The following is a 15,934-nucleotide window of genomic DNA, read 5'->3' as shown; positions in this document are numbered from 1 at the left end:
TAAAATTCTCTACTTTTTTAGAGAAGTACTGCAAAAATGTTTCATCTTTCTGGAGAACTTTCCTGTGTTGTCAAAGGGCGTCAGGTTGATTGGTCAGAGGTCAGAGGTCTGTCGAGTCTCCAGGTGCTAAGAATTTAATGCAGTGAAATATTAGTGATCACCCCGATGAGAAACCCCTCTTTTCCCTCTGAGAGCCAAACCAGGTCGCTACATAATTGGTAATCCATCTTGGATACCACAACAGGTATGCTTACATCTAGGGCTGGGTATCGAACTTTGATACTTTCAGTGCTGTGTCCTTAGCACTGAGTATCGAAGCCGTCAACCAAATTAGAATATTTAGCCTGTAGTTCCTTTATCACATAATTCCTGATTTAAATCAAAACTTTGTTTTAGACAGTATTCTGTTCAGTTCTTGAATGGCTGCGTGTGTTTAGAGATTTAATTTTAACATCAAGTTAACCTCTCCTCTTATTAACCCAAAAAGGTTTTTACCTGAAAGTTTTGAGTTTTCATTATGGCGCATATTTTTGAAAACCATGTTTATACCTCTCAGAATAAGGTGTCAGAAAAAGTATGATACCCAGCCCTACTTACACTGTGTGTACTAATAAATAAGTAACTAAATTCCAGGGTAACTCTGTTATTCTGTTTTACTCATGGTATAATTTTAATTTGATGATTTGTAGCCTATGCATTGCTGAATATATATATAAATATATATGTGTGTATATATATATATATATATATGATCAGATTTCCAATTATTTGGCCTGACTTGACAATCACGTCCCGAGATGAAAAGAAAAAAAATCTTTCTCAGGCCTTTGATCAGTTTCTTTGTACATTATTTTTCAGCTATGTGATAGCTTTAATTCTGAATTAACACTTGAGAAGTTTTTGTTGATATACAGATGACCAGCGTTAGGCCTACTGTACAGTATTCACACAAGTTACTTAAATATCTTTCGCTTTACAGAAGACAGTGTTGCTCATATCGTTTTTTGATATAATGATTTACTGACCTTTCGCTAACATGTCATCAGTAAGGGTGTAGTCTGAACTTGTACGGGAGTTTCTTTTATTTAAATAAAAACACCGACATTTTGTTAAAAGTAAGCTTTTTGGTCAAGTTAGCATGGTGCCATCAGACAGCAGGTAGCGGCTTCACCTCTGTGTTGGGTTTTCACTGTGGCGTGTTCTAATACTGTGACATACATGTTTAATGGATGGTGCTGCCTTGCTAAACATCCAACAACAACTTTGACCAAAAAGCTAAAGTCAGATTTATTTTTAAAGCACTTTGAACCAGTTTTCTTCACAGTGCTTCACAGGGGCGACAGATAAACGTAAAGCTTACATGTAGGTGGCCAATATTTGGTGTATTTTTTCAAGAATGTGTCTGAAGACATGTGATGCCATTGGGGACGGATAGAAAGAGCCTGCTCATATTTATGTTTGTATTTCATGTCTGAATATGTAAATACAGTGTGTGTCTGGTAGACACAGTAAATGTAGGATATTAAAACACAAAAGTTAAGCTGCCTATAGTCGTGGTTGGCGTGGCCGGCCCTGAAGGAAATGGACTTTGTACAGTGTGTAAGGAATAAAATATAATGTGACATTGTATAGCTTCATTCCTGCATTGTATAAGACTTCTAGATCTTTTTTCTATTGAATTAAAGATGCCTTAGACAGCTGCACCCAGTATTTAAAGATGTTCTTTTTCTGTCTAATTCCAGGTAACAACATTTGTAAAATTCCTTTTGTGTTTTTAACTTATGTTACATGCTAATGTAATGTGCACTGATTTAAAATCCCAGGTTCTAAAATTTGTAAATTTAATCACTGTAATTAAATATAATGCGATTTTCCAAATTTAGATGTTTCTATTTCAGTTAATTAAATGCTTCTCCTCCTCCAAAGCCTATATGTCATATAATGTTCTGCAGCCAGTTGTTGTGTTTATATGGAGAAACCAGAGAACCAGCAATTCATTTTTTAACTTGTGTAAAGGTGCTAAAACATAATGTTTGCTCCTTTTCTACAGTCACCCCCTTAAATAAAGAACTCAAACCATTTTTGCTGCTTCTTTTATTTTCTCCTGCACCTATTTTAGGATGAATTATTGGTTTAAAAAGAACACCTTAATTTAGTAGATGCTTTATTTAGTCCTTAGTCTTTTTATGCTTTTATGTAAAAAGAAAAAAAGAAACAATAACAAAAATCATGTCAGACTTTGTCTGATATAGAACAATGAAAGCCTGGATTTATTTTTTGTCATTGTCTCTGCAGTTCATGCAGTTTATCAACCTTCTTTATAGGCTAACGGAGACTCATTAAAATAAATTAGGAAATACAAAGCTAAGGAACTAGAAAATGTTATCATACAGACATGGATGGATTATTGAATGGGCCAATCGGGCACAGGCGCAAGGGCCTCAAGTGTCAGGGCCCCCCCCCCCTGGCCTTCACCTCCAAAATGTCGCTCTGAACTCCTTTCTGAAACAACTTCAACTCAAACACGTCATCGCCGCTTTTTTTCCCCTCTTGCCCAATCAGATGATTTGGGAGGCGGGCCTTCTGCGGTGGTCACAACAACAAGTTTACAGTTGCTAAACAATGGAGGAGAAACTGGTGGTAGTGGTTGCTTGATACCCAGAGCTATATGAGTCTACAAACTGCAGGTACCACAATCTCAATGGATAACAGCAGGCGTGGAAGCAGATAAGTGCAGTACTTATACAGCCATCATGGAGGAGAAGCTCCTGGACCAACTGGTGGTACTCCCCATGATCCAGCCTCTTTATTAGGGTCTCATGTACCCACACAGATCTCTGTTTATCTGCTGACAGCCTCTCACCCTCAACCGGAGCTACAGACAGTACCCTCTGCCCATGGGTGCAGATCTGATGACAAGTTTGGGGGACACACAATCAGTTGTGATTTTTTTTAATTGCACGTGTGCAAATCATGCCCACAGAGCGCTTGAAATTGCCAGCATATTTCACAATTTCATAGAGGCTCATCACCATCACCAAGTCATTCAAAAAGCACTACAAAGAGAATCATATGCTTACCTTTACTGTTTATTTCTCTTAAACAGCCAGTAGTACATGGAACCAGCCATCACCCTCCTTTTCACTGCTTCGCTGTTAGTTAATGCTACTTCTAGTTTCAGAGTCTCAGGCATGTTATGTCCACTCATGTTCTCATCTCTCGCCTCTCACGGATTCCCATTTCTCCTCATCATCTTCCCTTTCTCCCAGTATATAGGACTACTGTATACATTTGTTCAATTTCAATCATTTAGGCTATTTAGAATTGGGGGGGACAATTTGTGTTTTTCAGAATTTGGGGGGGACATGTCCCCCCCATCCCCCCTGGGATCTGCACCCATGCCTCTGCTTCAACATTTTAGTAACTAGATACTGATTACTGCAAAATAAATAAAACTGAAATTAAGGTCATCATAAAGAATGTGGTGAAAGAGACGTGCTGGTTTCCTTGAGAGGCCGCCATGTTTGAATAATTGTTGTTATATTTTGGATTTTTGTATTATGTGTTATATTCCTTGCATTTTAAATGTGTTTTGATTGGCTGCTACCTCAGCCAGGTCTCTCTTGTAAAAGAGGTTTTCAATCTCAATGGGACTTCCTGGTTAAATAAAGGGTTGAATAAAAAATATTATATAAACAAATACGTAAAAAAAAAAAAAAAAAACGGCAGATTGATTACATGGAAAGGTTAGGGTAAGGCAAGGTGGGGTGGTTGCCTTACATCTTTAAAAAGGCACAGCACGACTTTGTTACTAATGGCATGCAATTAAAATACCCCAACAACAAGCAAACCTGCTAAACACTTTCTGTGTGATCAGCGCCTTTGTCGCACACAATGTGTCCAAAATACAGCTATTTAAAGTTGAATGTCTCTCCTAAGTCAAAATAAAAAAAATCCAGAAGTCCCTCCCCCTCTTTTCACCACTCCCTCCCGCCTCACAAGTAACGAACAGTCCCTAATAGCCTACAGCACTGAAATGGGCCATTCTGCATAATGAGTACTTTATTCTGTACTTTTATTTTACTCAATTTTTTTCTTGTATCGGATTATTTTCACTCTGTGGTACTGTCACATTTACTCAAGTTAAATATCCGAATTATTTCGCTGCTTCGATTTTGCTCATGAAAATATTTCCGCATGGGACATTTATTGTGAAAAGCTTTTGCTACGTCATCAGAAATCGACAGAAGCATTTCCCGATAGCTTGATGGAAGCCGGCAGTATTGAAGGTTGCTTATCTTAGTTATATTGCATTAATGGTGTTATTCAGTTATATCCAACACCGTTTTACGTCGTTAGTGTTTTAGTTATGTAATATTTGTGTAAACGCGACAGCGCCGTTAAAACCGCGTGATGCTGTGTGAGCTAAGCTAGTTAGCTAGCCTCATTTGTTTACATCAGTAGATCCAGCTGGTTACTTTCAGTCAGGTAACACCCAGATCTCTGCGCCTGTTTAGCAAGTTTTTCTGCTCCGTGGTTGGTTTAGGATCAGTGCCAAAACACACATTTGATTGAAAATTATCAACAAATATTAAGTGAAGTGTGTTTGATTTGTTGTCTTAGTTTGTAAACCTGTCTTCTTCTTGGAAAGTGTTAAATGTTGATGGTGTGTTGTGTGTGCAGGCCATCCATTTTAGTTAGCTGAACTCTCCTGACTACTGTACAGGGAAAGAAACGGTCTCAGACAAACAGACCATTTGGGAAAAATCTATTTAAATGTGTAAACAGATGTAACACACTCTGGCCAAAGTCCAAAGAAGAAAAATCACAACATGACATTTCCTCATCAGACACATGCTGTTTATCCACTGCATAGGAAGCAAGAGTGCTTAAGAGATGTTATTAAAAAAGAAATGGTCAACCAAAGCTAATTGGTCAGTGGTGGAAGAAGTATTCAGATCGAAATTAACAATATTACAGTGTCAAAATACTCTGTTACAAATTACTTTAGTAAAAGTGCAGAAATATTAGCATCAAAACATACTTAAAGTACAAAAATTAAAAGTACTCTAAGTAAGTCTTAATTTTATCATATTTTTTTTTGTATGTTATATTTTGTGTTATTAATCTGGATCTGCACAGTAGCTAGCACCTAAAGTTATCAAATAAATGTAGTGTAATAAAAAGTAAAATATTTGCCTCTGAAACGTGAAGTAGAAGTATGAAGTAACATAAAATGGAAATACTTAAGTAAAGCACTTTGTACTTGAATAAATGTACTTGTTACTTCCTACCATTGGAATTTATTCCCTATTATATTGTCAGTTAAAGTATATAGTATAACAAGTAGTGTTTTCAAGCACCTTAAGGCGATAAATACTGAACAGGGCAGGGTGTCTTCTTAATGCCAATGCCAACATACCCAAAGGGGACATGAATTTGATCAGACTTTTTTACGATCATAGAGGACATATTTTGGCCGATAGTCTAAAAGTATTGTTATTTAATACTCAGCCCTAAACCTGAGACTTGTACATGGTGCTTCAGTATGCAACCCTTTTCTATGCACTGTAGCTCACATCTTGGGCTTTAAGGCAGACACCTCTCAGAGATCTCGCTGTTTTACTCATTTCTCTTTGTCACTTGCAGTCAGTAACTCATATTGTTTTCTTCTCTTCAGACATTTTCTAGAATGTTGACAGTCTAACAGGAGGAGGGATGAGGGTCTTTGGGCCAGCAGAGCTGGTCGCAGGCCTCTGTCATACAGACAAGCAGAATCCGTTCCCCGTGTGGCAGAATGGACACATCAGCCCCTGTTTTAACCAGCTCGTCCTTGGAGCCTTGCCTCATGCAGGGATGGCCATTTTCAGTGCCTGCTACCTTGGCATGACAAGGTCAGTCGGATACCTGTCAACAAAACTTAACTCTGTACTTAACACTGTTTATTCATGCATTAGAAAGAATACAGTTATTTCATAGAGTGTAACACCATCCACACGTGGAGTTTATTAACATCAGTAAAGATTTTAAGATATTTTTTGGGTGTCCCATGGGCATCCACAACAGGAGTGTCCAAACTTTTTTAATGGGGTCCATACTAGATAATGTGGAAATACCTGGGGGGCAGCTACTTCTTTAAGTATGGGTGTGGCTTATGAAAAAAAATCACATACAAATGAGACAAAAGCAACTGTTTAATCTTTCAGTGAAAAACTCCTGCAGGTGCAGTCTGTGATGTGAAGACACATTAGCTCCGCCGGCTCAGTTCCTACTTGGTGCATGAGTGCAAACTGTATGATTGTCCTGTCATCATGAGGTGAATGGAGACAATGCAAAGTGATCTTGCTTAATTGACCAGTATTGTGTGACAGGCCACATGTAGTATATTTTAAAAGACAAGCTGCAGGCCGATTAAGATCAGTCCATGGGCCACGGTTGGAGCCTGGGCCAGACTTTGCACATGCCTGACTTACAAGATGTCAATGGCAGATGCATTGCCCTTCGTTAAATGAGGAACATAGATTATTACCATTCTGATAATGGAATGTAAGACAATAATTACGTCCCATAATGTGGAGCCTTTTTACAGCGACTGTGGAAAAACATGGTTCTGAGCGGGAACTGGTTCTAAAATAGTACAAATCTTGAGTATGAGTACTGAAAGTCATCAGTGTCCTATAAATGCTTGTCAGTAAAGAAAGAAGCTCTCCAGTTAATTACCCCTCATATTAAAAAATAAACTAATGATGAGATGTTTTATGTTAAGCTATGATTACATCTATTCCGTGAGAGAGAGGGTTCTCTAAACTTTGGTTTTACAAATGGAAAGGTAAATTTATCAATCTAGAAATTAGCTATTCGCATTTTTACGATAATGGTGTCTGTTATTTTGTCAGTATTGGTCTCAAAAAATCATTTCATATCATGCATCTGTGGCATTTTCAGTAATAATGTTTCTGCTTGGTAGATGCGGCCTCCTCCATACGTCTCCTCCCTGCGGCTGGACACTCAGGTGGGTGTCTGCTTTGCTGGCGGTGCTGCTCTTCGCTGCAGATGTCGTGGTGGTGAGTCTCCTGCAGCAGGCGGACTTGTACCTGGACGTCCTGGCTGACAGCTGTGCCATCCTGGCCTGGCTGGTCCACTTCAGTACCATCATGGTGCTCCAGAGGACAGCGTTTCGGAGAACCAGAGGTCCTCTGCTGCTTCTCCTGCTGGTCCTTCTGTCTGTCCCAAACCTAGTCATCACCTTGATGATTTACTGTGACGATCAGGAATATTTGAGCCTCACAGAACCTCTTGAACTGGCACGTTTTGTGCTTGCCTCAGCCCGGACGCTTCCCCTACTGGTTTATCTTCTAGCATTTGTATTTCCCTGCATCAGTGATGCTGGGTACACTTTGTATGTCAACAGTGTGGATGGATCACCACTCATCCCAGAGAGCACACAGCCAGATACGGGTGAAATGGTGGCTGAGGACGGGAGCAGCTGCATCTCTCGGCTCTTCTACTTGTGGTTGACCCCTCTCCTCAGACGAGGGCAGCGAAGGGAGCTGGACAGACCAGCTGATGTTTATCATCTACCTCGGAAACTTCGGACCTCTGTGGTTTGTCGATACTTCCACCAGTGCTGGGAAGCCTGCCGACGAGGGGCAGCAGTCAGTAACAGGCAGGATCAGTGGCCTAGGCCGGTCAGCAGAAACCTCCTGAGTGGCACCTGGAGTTCACACTACCAGGAGCAACCACTGGAGCTGGAGGGTGATGTGAGACTGCTGAGGGTGCTGCACAAGGCGTTTGGGTTGCGTTACTATATCCTGGGTGTGCTGAAGGTGACAGTCAACATGCTGGGCTTTGCAGGTCCTCTGCTCCTCAGCAGTCTGGTGAACTTTATGGAGGACAAGGAAGCTCCAGTCAGCTGGGGTGCCTGGTGCGCTCTAGGGCTCTTTACCACCACCCTGCTCACTTCCTTCCTCCGAAACATCTTCATCTTTGAGGTCTCCAAGGTGGCGCTGTCAGTGCGCGCCACTCTTGTGTCGGCCATTTACAGCAAAGCCCTGCAGGTCAGCGGCAGCAGCCTGGCCGGCTTCGCTCTGGGAGAGGTGGTGAACTTAATGAGCACAGACACTGACCGTGTGGTCAACTTCTTCAACAGTTTCCATGAGCTGTGGAGTTTGCCCTTCCGGTTTAGCATCACCCTTTACCTGCTGTACCTGCAGGTGGGTGTGGCTTTCCTCGGAGGGCTGGGCGTGGCTCTGCTGCTGGTGCCGTTCAACAAGTTCCTCGCTTCCCGTATCCTTAGCAACAACCAGCACATGCTCAGGCACAAGGACAGTCGTGTTAAGGTGAGATTCTTGTTCTCTACAAGCCCTGGAGTAAGAAAAGTAAATGTAGTTTTGGACGTGATGGTGAGCAACAGTTGAATAAGAAAAATAGAAATCAGCAGTCACAGGTGAAAGAAAATGAAAGCTCAGCATCAAAATGTGTACAGATTTAAACAGGACCAGGTTCCTCTTTCACTGTCAGGTGCACTATAATACCCGTAACAAGCTGGAGTTATCTGAAGATAAGCTCTTCTTCAGACTTTACAATAGCAAGAGAAGGTTAGTCTGGGGTTTGCACTGTTGTAATATAAGATGAACATTTCATGGACTGACAAATCACAGCTTAAACCTCTTCAAACTAACCACTGAGTAGACCACAGAGGGCCCAAAGAAAAACACACTAACCTAATATTTAGAGCCCAGTTGCACCTTGTGGTCCTTTAATGATCGAGGGTCACTGATGCTTTTCTGGACTGGAAAACAAATTCAAAATCCAGGTAATTTAACTCCTGGTGTCAGAGCGATACTGTTTTATCTCTGTTAAAATAGCCATTATTTAAGGAAAGTCCCGCCAGCCTGCCCGTCCACCATGGGGTCTAGAGTCTTCAGCTGCTCTGCCCCCGCCTCTGAAACTCCCTCCCACCGGACATTTGTAGCATCAACTCGCTATCCGCTTTCAAATCCCACCTCAAACCCCATCTCTTTCAAACAGCCTATTCAGTCTGACTCCTGTCCATCTAGCCACACACATCCAGTATTTACATAGATATTTATTCACTGTAAACTTGTTATACTGAATATTTTTTTGTTGTCATGCTATTATTATTATTTTTTAAGTTGACTTTATCCCTTTTTGTAGAGGCATGCCAGGGAAATTCTGTTAAAGGAGTTGTTTTGGTAAATTGAGGTTTGTGCGCAGTTCCAATTCTCGGAAATCAAACAGAGCAGAAAACACTTAGGTTTCCCAAGAAATCAAACCTAATGGGATAATTAGGTCATAAGCCCAGACCTGTCTACACACACACACACACACACACACACACACACACACACACACACGCACACACGCAGTTGTATTCTGCAATTAAAGTAATCCCGTTGGCTGTAAGTTTTCTCTGTGGTTCTCCGAGTCTCTTCATTTCAGTGTTTGCTGAAGTTGAGCATTTTTCTTACATTATCATGCTGATTTTGCCTATCTTTACCTGTAAGGTGACCTTGAGTGTTGTGAAAGGCGCCTATAACTAAAATATATAATTATTATTAGAAGAAAAACATGAATGTAGCAGCTGATTACAAAGTTTTAAATGATGGTGCATATGTCACATATGACATAAGAAAACAAAAATTGCTATGCATTCATTCTTTAGGATGCATTTTTATATATTTTTGATTGAAGTTTTTCTGATATTTTTTGTGTGTAGTTAATTATATTAATTTCCCATGAATTTAACTATTTTCCAAAAAATTTTCTTTGAACTTTAAATTTGATGGTTAGATGCCAGTCATGTATTTACATATTATACTCCCTCTTTCTATCACTGTTACTATGGAATTATTCCAAAAGTAAAAATTAAAACTAACAAACTTTGAAGGATCCTTTTCCAAAAAAATTCTTATGTGCAGTGTTTAAATATGCAAATCATAATTTTAGCCGTCAAGAACTAAATTTAAGGGATCCTAAACTTTTCAGTTTATGTAAAAAATAAATTGGCCTGTAAATTTAAATCAGATTTTCAACCTCATAAATCCAGTATCGGTTGGGCCCAAGACCATACATATATATTATCAGATATTTCTTAAAATAGATAGATAGATAAAACATGAATGGCTCTAGTAAAAATCAGATTTAACTTTATGTTCACCAGTTAGTAGGGGTGGGGAAAAATCAATACAATATAGTATCGCGATATTTTTGTGTGGCAATATCTTATCGTGAAACTGTGCCAAGTTTTTTTTTTTTTTTTTTTGTATTATCTAGATTATTAATATTACAAATTAAACTAAACTAAATGGTAGCCTACCAGAATAATGTAATCAATTATTTTTTCAGTCCACTAGATACATTTTGCTGCTGCAAAAAAATGGCTGAAGCGAAATGAACGGACTAAAAACTTTATCTTATTCTATAAAACAGAAGTTAAAGTTTTTCTATGGGGACATAATTTGCAGTTTAAATATAGGTAATAAATTCAGACTGTTGTCTTACACTGAACCTTGACTTTTCTCTCCCAGTTAATGACAGAGATCCTCTTCGGCATTCGCGTCATCAAGTTCTACAACTGGGAGCCTCATTTTACTCAGAAGGTCGCCGACTGTCGTCAACAAGAGCTGTCCCACCTCAAGGCCATCAAGTACCTGGACGCCATGTGTGTTTACACCTGGGCTGCTCTGCCTGTGGTCATCTCCATCCTCACCTTCGTCACGTACGTGCTGCTGGGACACCAGCTGACTGCAGCCAAGGTGAGGAAGCTTCATTTATTTATTTTATGTTTTTTTATGGGCTTTAAAAATGTAACTGCGATGATGCATGCGGTGAGCTGGAAGGACATTTTAAGATTCTTGGGGAGTTTATAACAGCTGTAGTTTTTAAGAGTCTTGACAGCTAAGCTAATATTGCATTTGATTTGCAGCTTCTTCAGTTCAGTTTATCCCTCGATGATCAGCAGGAGTGATTTAGTTTTTTTAAATAGAAACTAGCTATGAGCAGTGACGGGGCACCGTAAACGCCTACAGAATCTTAAACTTAAAGCCACTACAAGGAACTTCTAATTGGATATGCAAAAGTCTCTTGTTTCTGCTGATGTCTGTGCGTGACCTACAACAGCAAATGAGACCATCGGTGTGAAGATAAGCTATTTCTATATAGTGTATATCCATACCTTTAGGAAACTGTCTCCGGGTCCACCCCAGGTCGCTTCCAGGACGAAGCGATTTACAGCACTCAGACGGCACACGTCATCTTACCTAGCTGCTTACATTTATAGTGACTCTTATAAATAGTCGCTATTCCTCCTCCTCCTCGACCCGACGTCCGCGGGGAGTTAAAATAGCAGCAATCATCAGGTAAAAGTTCTGTGAAAGCACTGGACTCACCAACAGTCAGCCACGTCTCAGTCACACAGAGAAAATCCAATCCTCGGGAAGTCAGGAAATCCTTCAGGATAAATGTTTTGTTCACTAGCGATCTAGCATTTACCAGCCCAATCCTGGCAGGAGCCGGCGGGTCCACGGTGTTAGCTGTCCGGGGAGCCACACACAGAGGCCGCAGGTTGCGCAGATTCACCCCACGCCAGCGGGGACGAGGAGAGCAGGGGCCGCGGGGCTGGAACACCTCATCCGGGCCGACGACAGGTACCAGCCAGGCGTCGACAGGGTCCAGCGAGTGCTGAGAAATAAAGAGGCGAGGCACCGCTCCATACTCAGTCCAAGAAGCCGTGGAAGTGCTCGCCAAACAGGCCTTCAGCCTTACCAGCCGACCGCTGCGTTTACCCCGGTGGCGGTGGCGCTTACGCCGGAGAGGTGGAGCTGGGGTGCGGCAGAGGTGAGCTGGGATCCCCGATAGGAGTGGGGGCAAAGTTTTCCCGTCTTGTTGTTTCATTCATCCCCAAAACAAACACATGCGCGAGCCAGGTAAGCGTCTTTACGACAATACGCGCTAGAGCTCATGGGAAATGTAGGCTTCATTCCGGCAAAACACTACCGCTTTTGTCCACAGGGTCGCCAAAATCAACTCAAAATGAAAGTTCCTTGTAGGGGCTTTAATCAAAATGATTTGCAAAATAAAATAAAGTTTGATTATATCTCATGTTTAAATTATATGTTACATTTTTTAATTTTGCAAAGCTGCATGTCTCTGATTGTAAAGGTTTCATGGGATCAGTATTTTTTTTATTTCAGTTGCTCCCTCTCTGACCGAAGGTGTTATATCACATATCCTGCAGTGTTTAGTTGGAATTAAAATCAAAATATTGTCAGCGCTCTGTTACATATGGTCACCAATCCTCTCATTATACAGACCTGAACTCAAGTTACAGATATTCATAATTACATAATTAACATCAGAAATCTAGTCTTAGAAAAAAGATCTTCTGCTCTCAAGTGAATGAATAAAAAAATAAATGCAGTTCATAGTGTGTTTGATGACTCAGCGAAGTTGAGACTCAGAGCTCCGTATCCTCCCATGCAGGTATTCACCACGCTGGCTCTGGTGGGAATGATGATCATCCCACTCAACGCTTTCCCCTGGGTGCTCAACGGCATCCTGGAGGCCAAAGTGTCTCTGGAGCGAATCCAACGCTTCTTCAAACTGACCAACCAGGATCTGCAGGCGTACTATGCCCTGGGTATGCTGCTGCTCTGATGTTTGTGTGTGTGTGTTTGTGTTTAATCAGTGACCAGAAACAGGTCATGCTAGTATTTATTTGTTCCCATTTTGTCGTGTTTAAAACAGCCACTGTAGGCATTTTGAGAATCCACAGCATTTTCAGCTCTTTTCAGTGACACCATGAAATATTTTGTGGATCACCAAAACCAAAACTGTTGCATTAAATGTTATTATTCTAAAGGGGTATTATGTAATCCTCCCTTAAAAACAACATTTCCCACAGTCCAAAGACATGCAGGTTAATTGGTGACTCTGAATTGTCCGTAGGTGTGAATGTGAGTGTGAATGTTTGTCTGTCTCTATGTGTCAGCCCTGTGATAGTCTGGTGACCTGTCCAGGGTGAACCCTGCCTCTCACCCAGTGTCAGCTGGGATAGGCTCCAGCCCCCCACAACCCCTAACAGGATAAGTGGGAAAATGAATGAATGAATGAATTTCCATATCTGTCCTAGTGTCTCCTGAAGACACCCAGACATCGATCCTGTTGAGCCAGGGGTCATTCTCCTGGCAGGGGCCCGACAGTCCAACACAGAACAAAGAGGGAGAAACTCACACTGGAGCTGCTAAAGGGAGTCTGCTGCTGCACAGTCTCACTCTACACATCAGAAAGGTGCGAGCCATCTGTTAAAGGTCCAGAGTTTAGGATTTAAGGGGATGTATCAGCAGGAATCTTATCTTACTATATAATGATGAAAACTCTGTGTGTGTGTGTGTGTGTTCCATGTTTTTCTCCTCACTGACTTGGTCAATCCATGTGAAATTTGGCACAGTGGTAGAGGGTCATGGGAGGATGCCAATGAAGCAATATTACATCAGTTGGCCAAAGGGGGGCGCTATAGCAACCAATTGAAATGGCAAACTTTGAATGGGCATATCTCATGCCCCGTATGTCGTAGAGACATGAAACTTTGCACAGAGATGCCTCTCCTCATGAGGAACACATTTGCCTCAATAACCCATAACTTCCGCTTATATAGATTTTCCGCCATTTTGAATTTTTTGAAAAACACTTCAAATGGATCTCTTCCTAGGAAGTTTGAGCGATCTGCATGAAACTGGGTGAACATAATCTAGGGACCAATATCTAAAGTTCCCTCTTGGCAAAAGTTGGAAAACTTACTAAAACTGAGCTTCTATAAGGCAATGAATATTGCGGAGGGCGTGGCTCATCACATAAAGGTGTATAACATCTCAAGGGTTTCACCCATCACCACGCAACTTTGTAGGCATATGAGCACACATAATCTGAGGGGACCCCTCCATTATTGACCCCATCAAACAAAATGGGGGCGCTAGAGAGCTCATTTCTTATCTAGGCCTAACCGCCATATGGATTTTTACTAAACTTGGTAGATATGTAGAACAGGACGCCTCAAGGTGACTGGAGAAATTTAACTCTAATTGGCAACTGGGTGGCGCTATAACAACAGAAAAATGCTTCAAAATGGCTAAAATGCGACCGATCGCTGTGGCTCCCCCTGTGGACCAATGTTGGTGTTGTTTTCTAATTGTTGGTATGACTAAGTCATGGTATGGTATGCTGTACATAATCATGGAAACTGTCAGTGTGTCATTCTGTCAGTCAGTCATTCTGTCTGTCCCACGTTTTTCTCCTCACTGACGTGGTCAATCTATGTGAAACTGCACATAGGCATTGAGGATTGGCATAGGTAGAACGTGACAAAGCTGCCAGTGGTATGGACTAGTAGTATATATTGTTCATAACTATGTTTTCTGTAGTGTATAATCACCTGAAAATAAGAACCATTGTGTTTTTGCTACCTTAGAATGAGCCATTTGTATCTACATGTGGAGCGGGTCCTTGTTTATAGAGATCACTTTGTTGTTTCTACAGTAGCCTAGAATGGACAAACCAAACACTGACTCTCAATAAGGCCATTCGGGTTTTCATGATGTCCCACACATGAGAGGTTTCAGTCGGTTGCAGTCCACTAGATGCCATGAATCCTACACACTGGACCGTTAATGCATGTGAATTACCTTACTGCCCTCATACTCTCTGATCTTTATAACCCTGCAGAATTGGTTCAGCACAGCAGCTAAAACAGTGCAGAGTGAATTTAAAAGTCTAATTAAAACCAAATTTCCCCTAAAGCCAAAAAGAACTTGAAACATAGGGTCAAACTATAATCAAAGATAGAAGTATAGTCAGACACCGCTGACACAAAACAATCCCAGCACACTACTGATAAAACACATTCTGAATATTAAACCTGCAGTGCGGACATTTTGTCTCCCCCCTCTGGCAGTGAGAACAATTACACAAACACTGTCGACGCATGCTTAGGCCTGTATGCCGGCTTGCAACATCTCCCTCGCCTCCAGGAGCGTGCTAACTTTAATCCCTCCTCTGAATGCTGAGTTCCTTTTTAATTGGAGCGTCCACTCCAGAAACTGTTCATAGACGCTTCTTGGGATTTTCTGCCACAGCTTCTGCCATACTCCTAGCAGCTGCTCCATCACTGTGGTTGGCGGGGGCTTTAATGTACAGGACGTTCATTTATAGGGTAAAGTCCAGCACTCTGGATTTAAATACTGTAATTTCTTTCCCAAAATACTTGTAAGGAAACTTAACTGAGCTTCAGTTGTTGTGTAAAAAGCGATGAAATGAAAAATAAAAGCTTGAATCTACATTTCAGTGGTGTGTCTTTAACATACAGCTAAAGTCAAATTAAAATGATTGGTCACCTGACCAAAATTCAAATCCAGTTTGTATTAAAAATCTTTTTGTTTATCCATCTGAAAATAGTTTTTAATGTTGTATCTTGCTGTCAGTGTGTAACAGTGTTGACGTCTGTCTGTCTCAGGGCTCTCTGGTTGTTGTGGTGGGGAAGGTCGGCTGTGGGAAGAGTTCGTTACTGGCTGCTCTCACTGGAGAACTGAACAGGTAAACCGCCTCCAGTGGTGGAAAGTAACTAAGTACTTTTACTCAAGTGCTGTTCTTGAGTATAAATTCAATGCACTTGTTCTTTACTTGAGTATTTCCATTTTATGTGACTTTATACGTCTACTTCACCACATCTCAGAGGTAAATATTGAGCGTTTTACTGCACTACATTTGTCTGACATCTTAAGTTACTTTTCAGATTACAATTTTTCATCCCCTCTCTGTCCAGTGAAAACCACATATCTCCGGATGTGTTGATATTGATGTTTTATTTCAAATTTAATACTTAAAGCTGGAGTGTGTTTGGTTTATTTGAATTTATTGT

General features: G+C 41.0%; 1 protein-coding gene across 3 annotated transcripts in view; it reads left to right on the top strand.

The window, feature by feature from the left end:
• The first annotated feature begins 4,221 nt into the window (after positions 1 to 4,221).
• The window catches only part of abcc10 (ATP-binding cassette, sub-family C (CFTR/MRP), member 10), a 38,580-nt gene continuing 26,867 nt past the window's right edge, over positions 4,222 to 15,934 (top strand). For 2 of the 3 annotated variants that reach the window (XR_013490795.1, XM_033624659.2), the window contains exons 1-7: positions 4,222 to 4,289; positions 5,681 to 5,894; positions 6,968 to 8,339; positions 10,551 to 10,778; positions 12,505 to 12,661; positions 13,154 to 13,311; positions 15,530 to 15,609. Coding sequence is in view for 2 of the 3 variants with exons in the window: in XM_033624659.2 (XP_033480550.2) it covers positions 5,719 to 5,894; positions 6,968 to 8,339; positions 10,551 to 10,778; positions 12,505 to 12,661; positions 13,154 to 13,311; positions 15,530 to 15,609 (2,171 nt within the window). In the remaining variant the exon portion in view is untranslated. Of the gene's footprint in view, positions 4,290 to 4,335; positions 4,489 to 5,680; positions 5,895 to 6,967; positions 8,340 to 10,550; positions 10,779 to 12,504; positions 12,662 to 13,153; positions 13,312 to 15,529; positions 15,610 to 15,934 lie in introns of those variants that run through there. The other variant, XM_033624660.2, reaches the window with a different exon arrangement.

Source organism: Epinephelus lanceolatus, chromosome 3, assembly GCF_041903045.1.
Source record: "Epinephelus lanceolatus isolate andai-2023 chromosome 3, ASM4190304v1, whole genome shotgun sequence".
In the NCBI taxonomy this organism is placed as follows: Eukaryota; Metazoa; Chordata; class Actinopteri; order Perciformes; family Serranidae; genus Epinephelus; species Epinephelus lanceolatus.
Note: the sequence above shows the minus strand (reverse complement) of the source record. Positions and strands in the feature narration are given on the sequence as shown.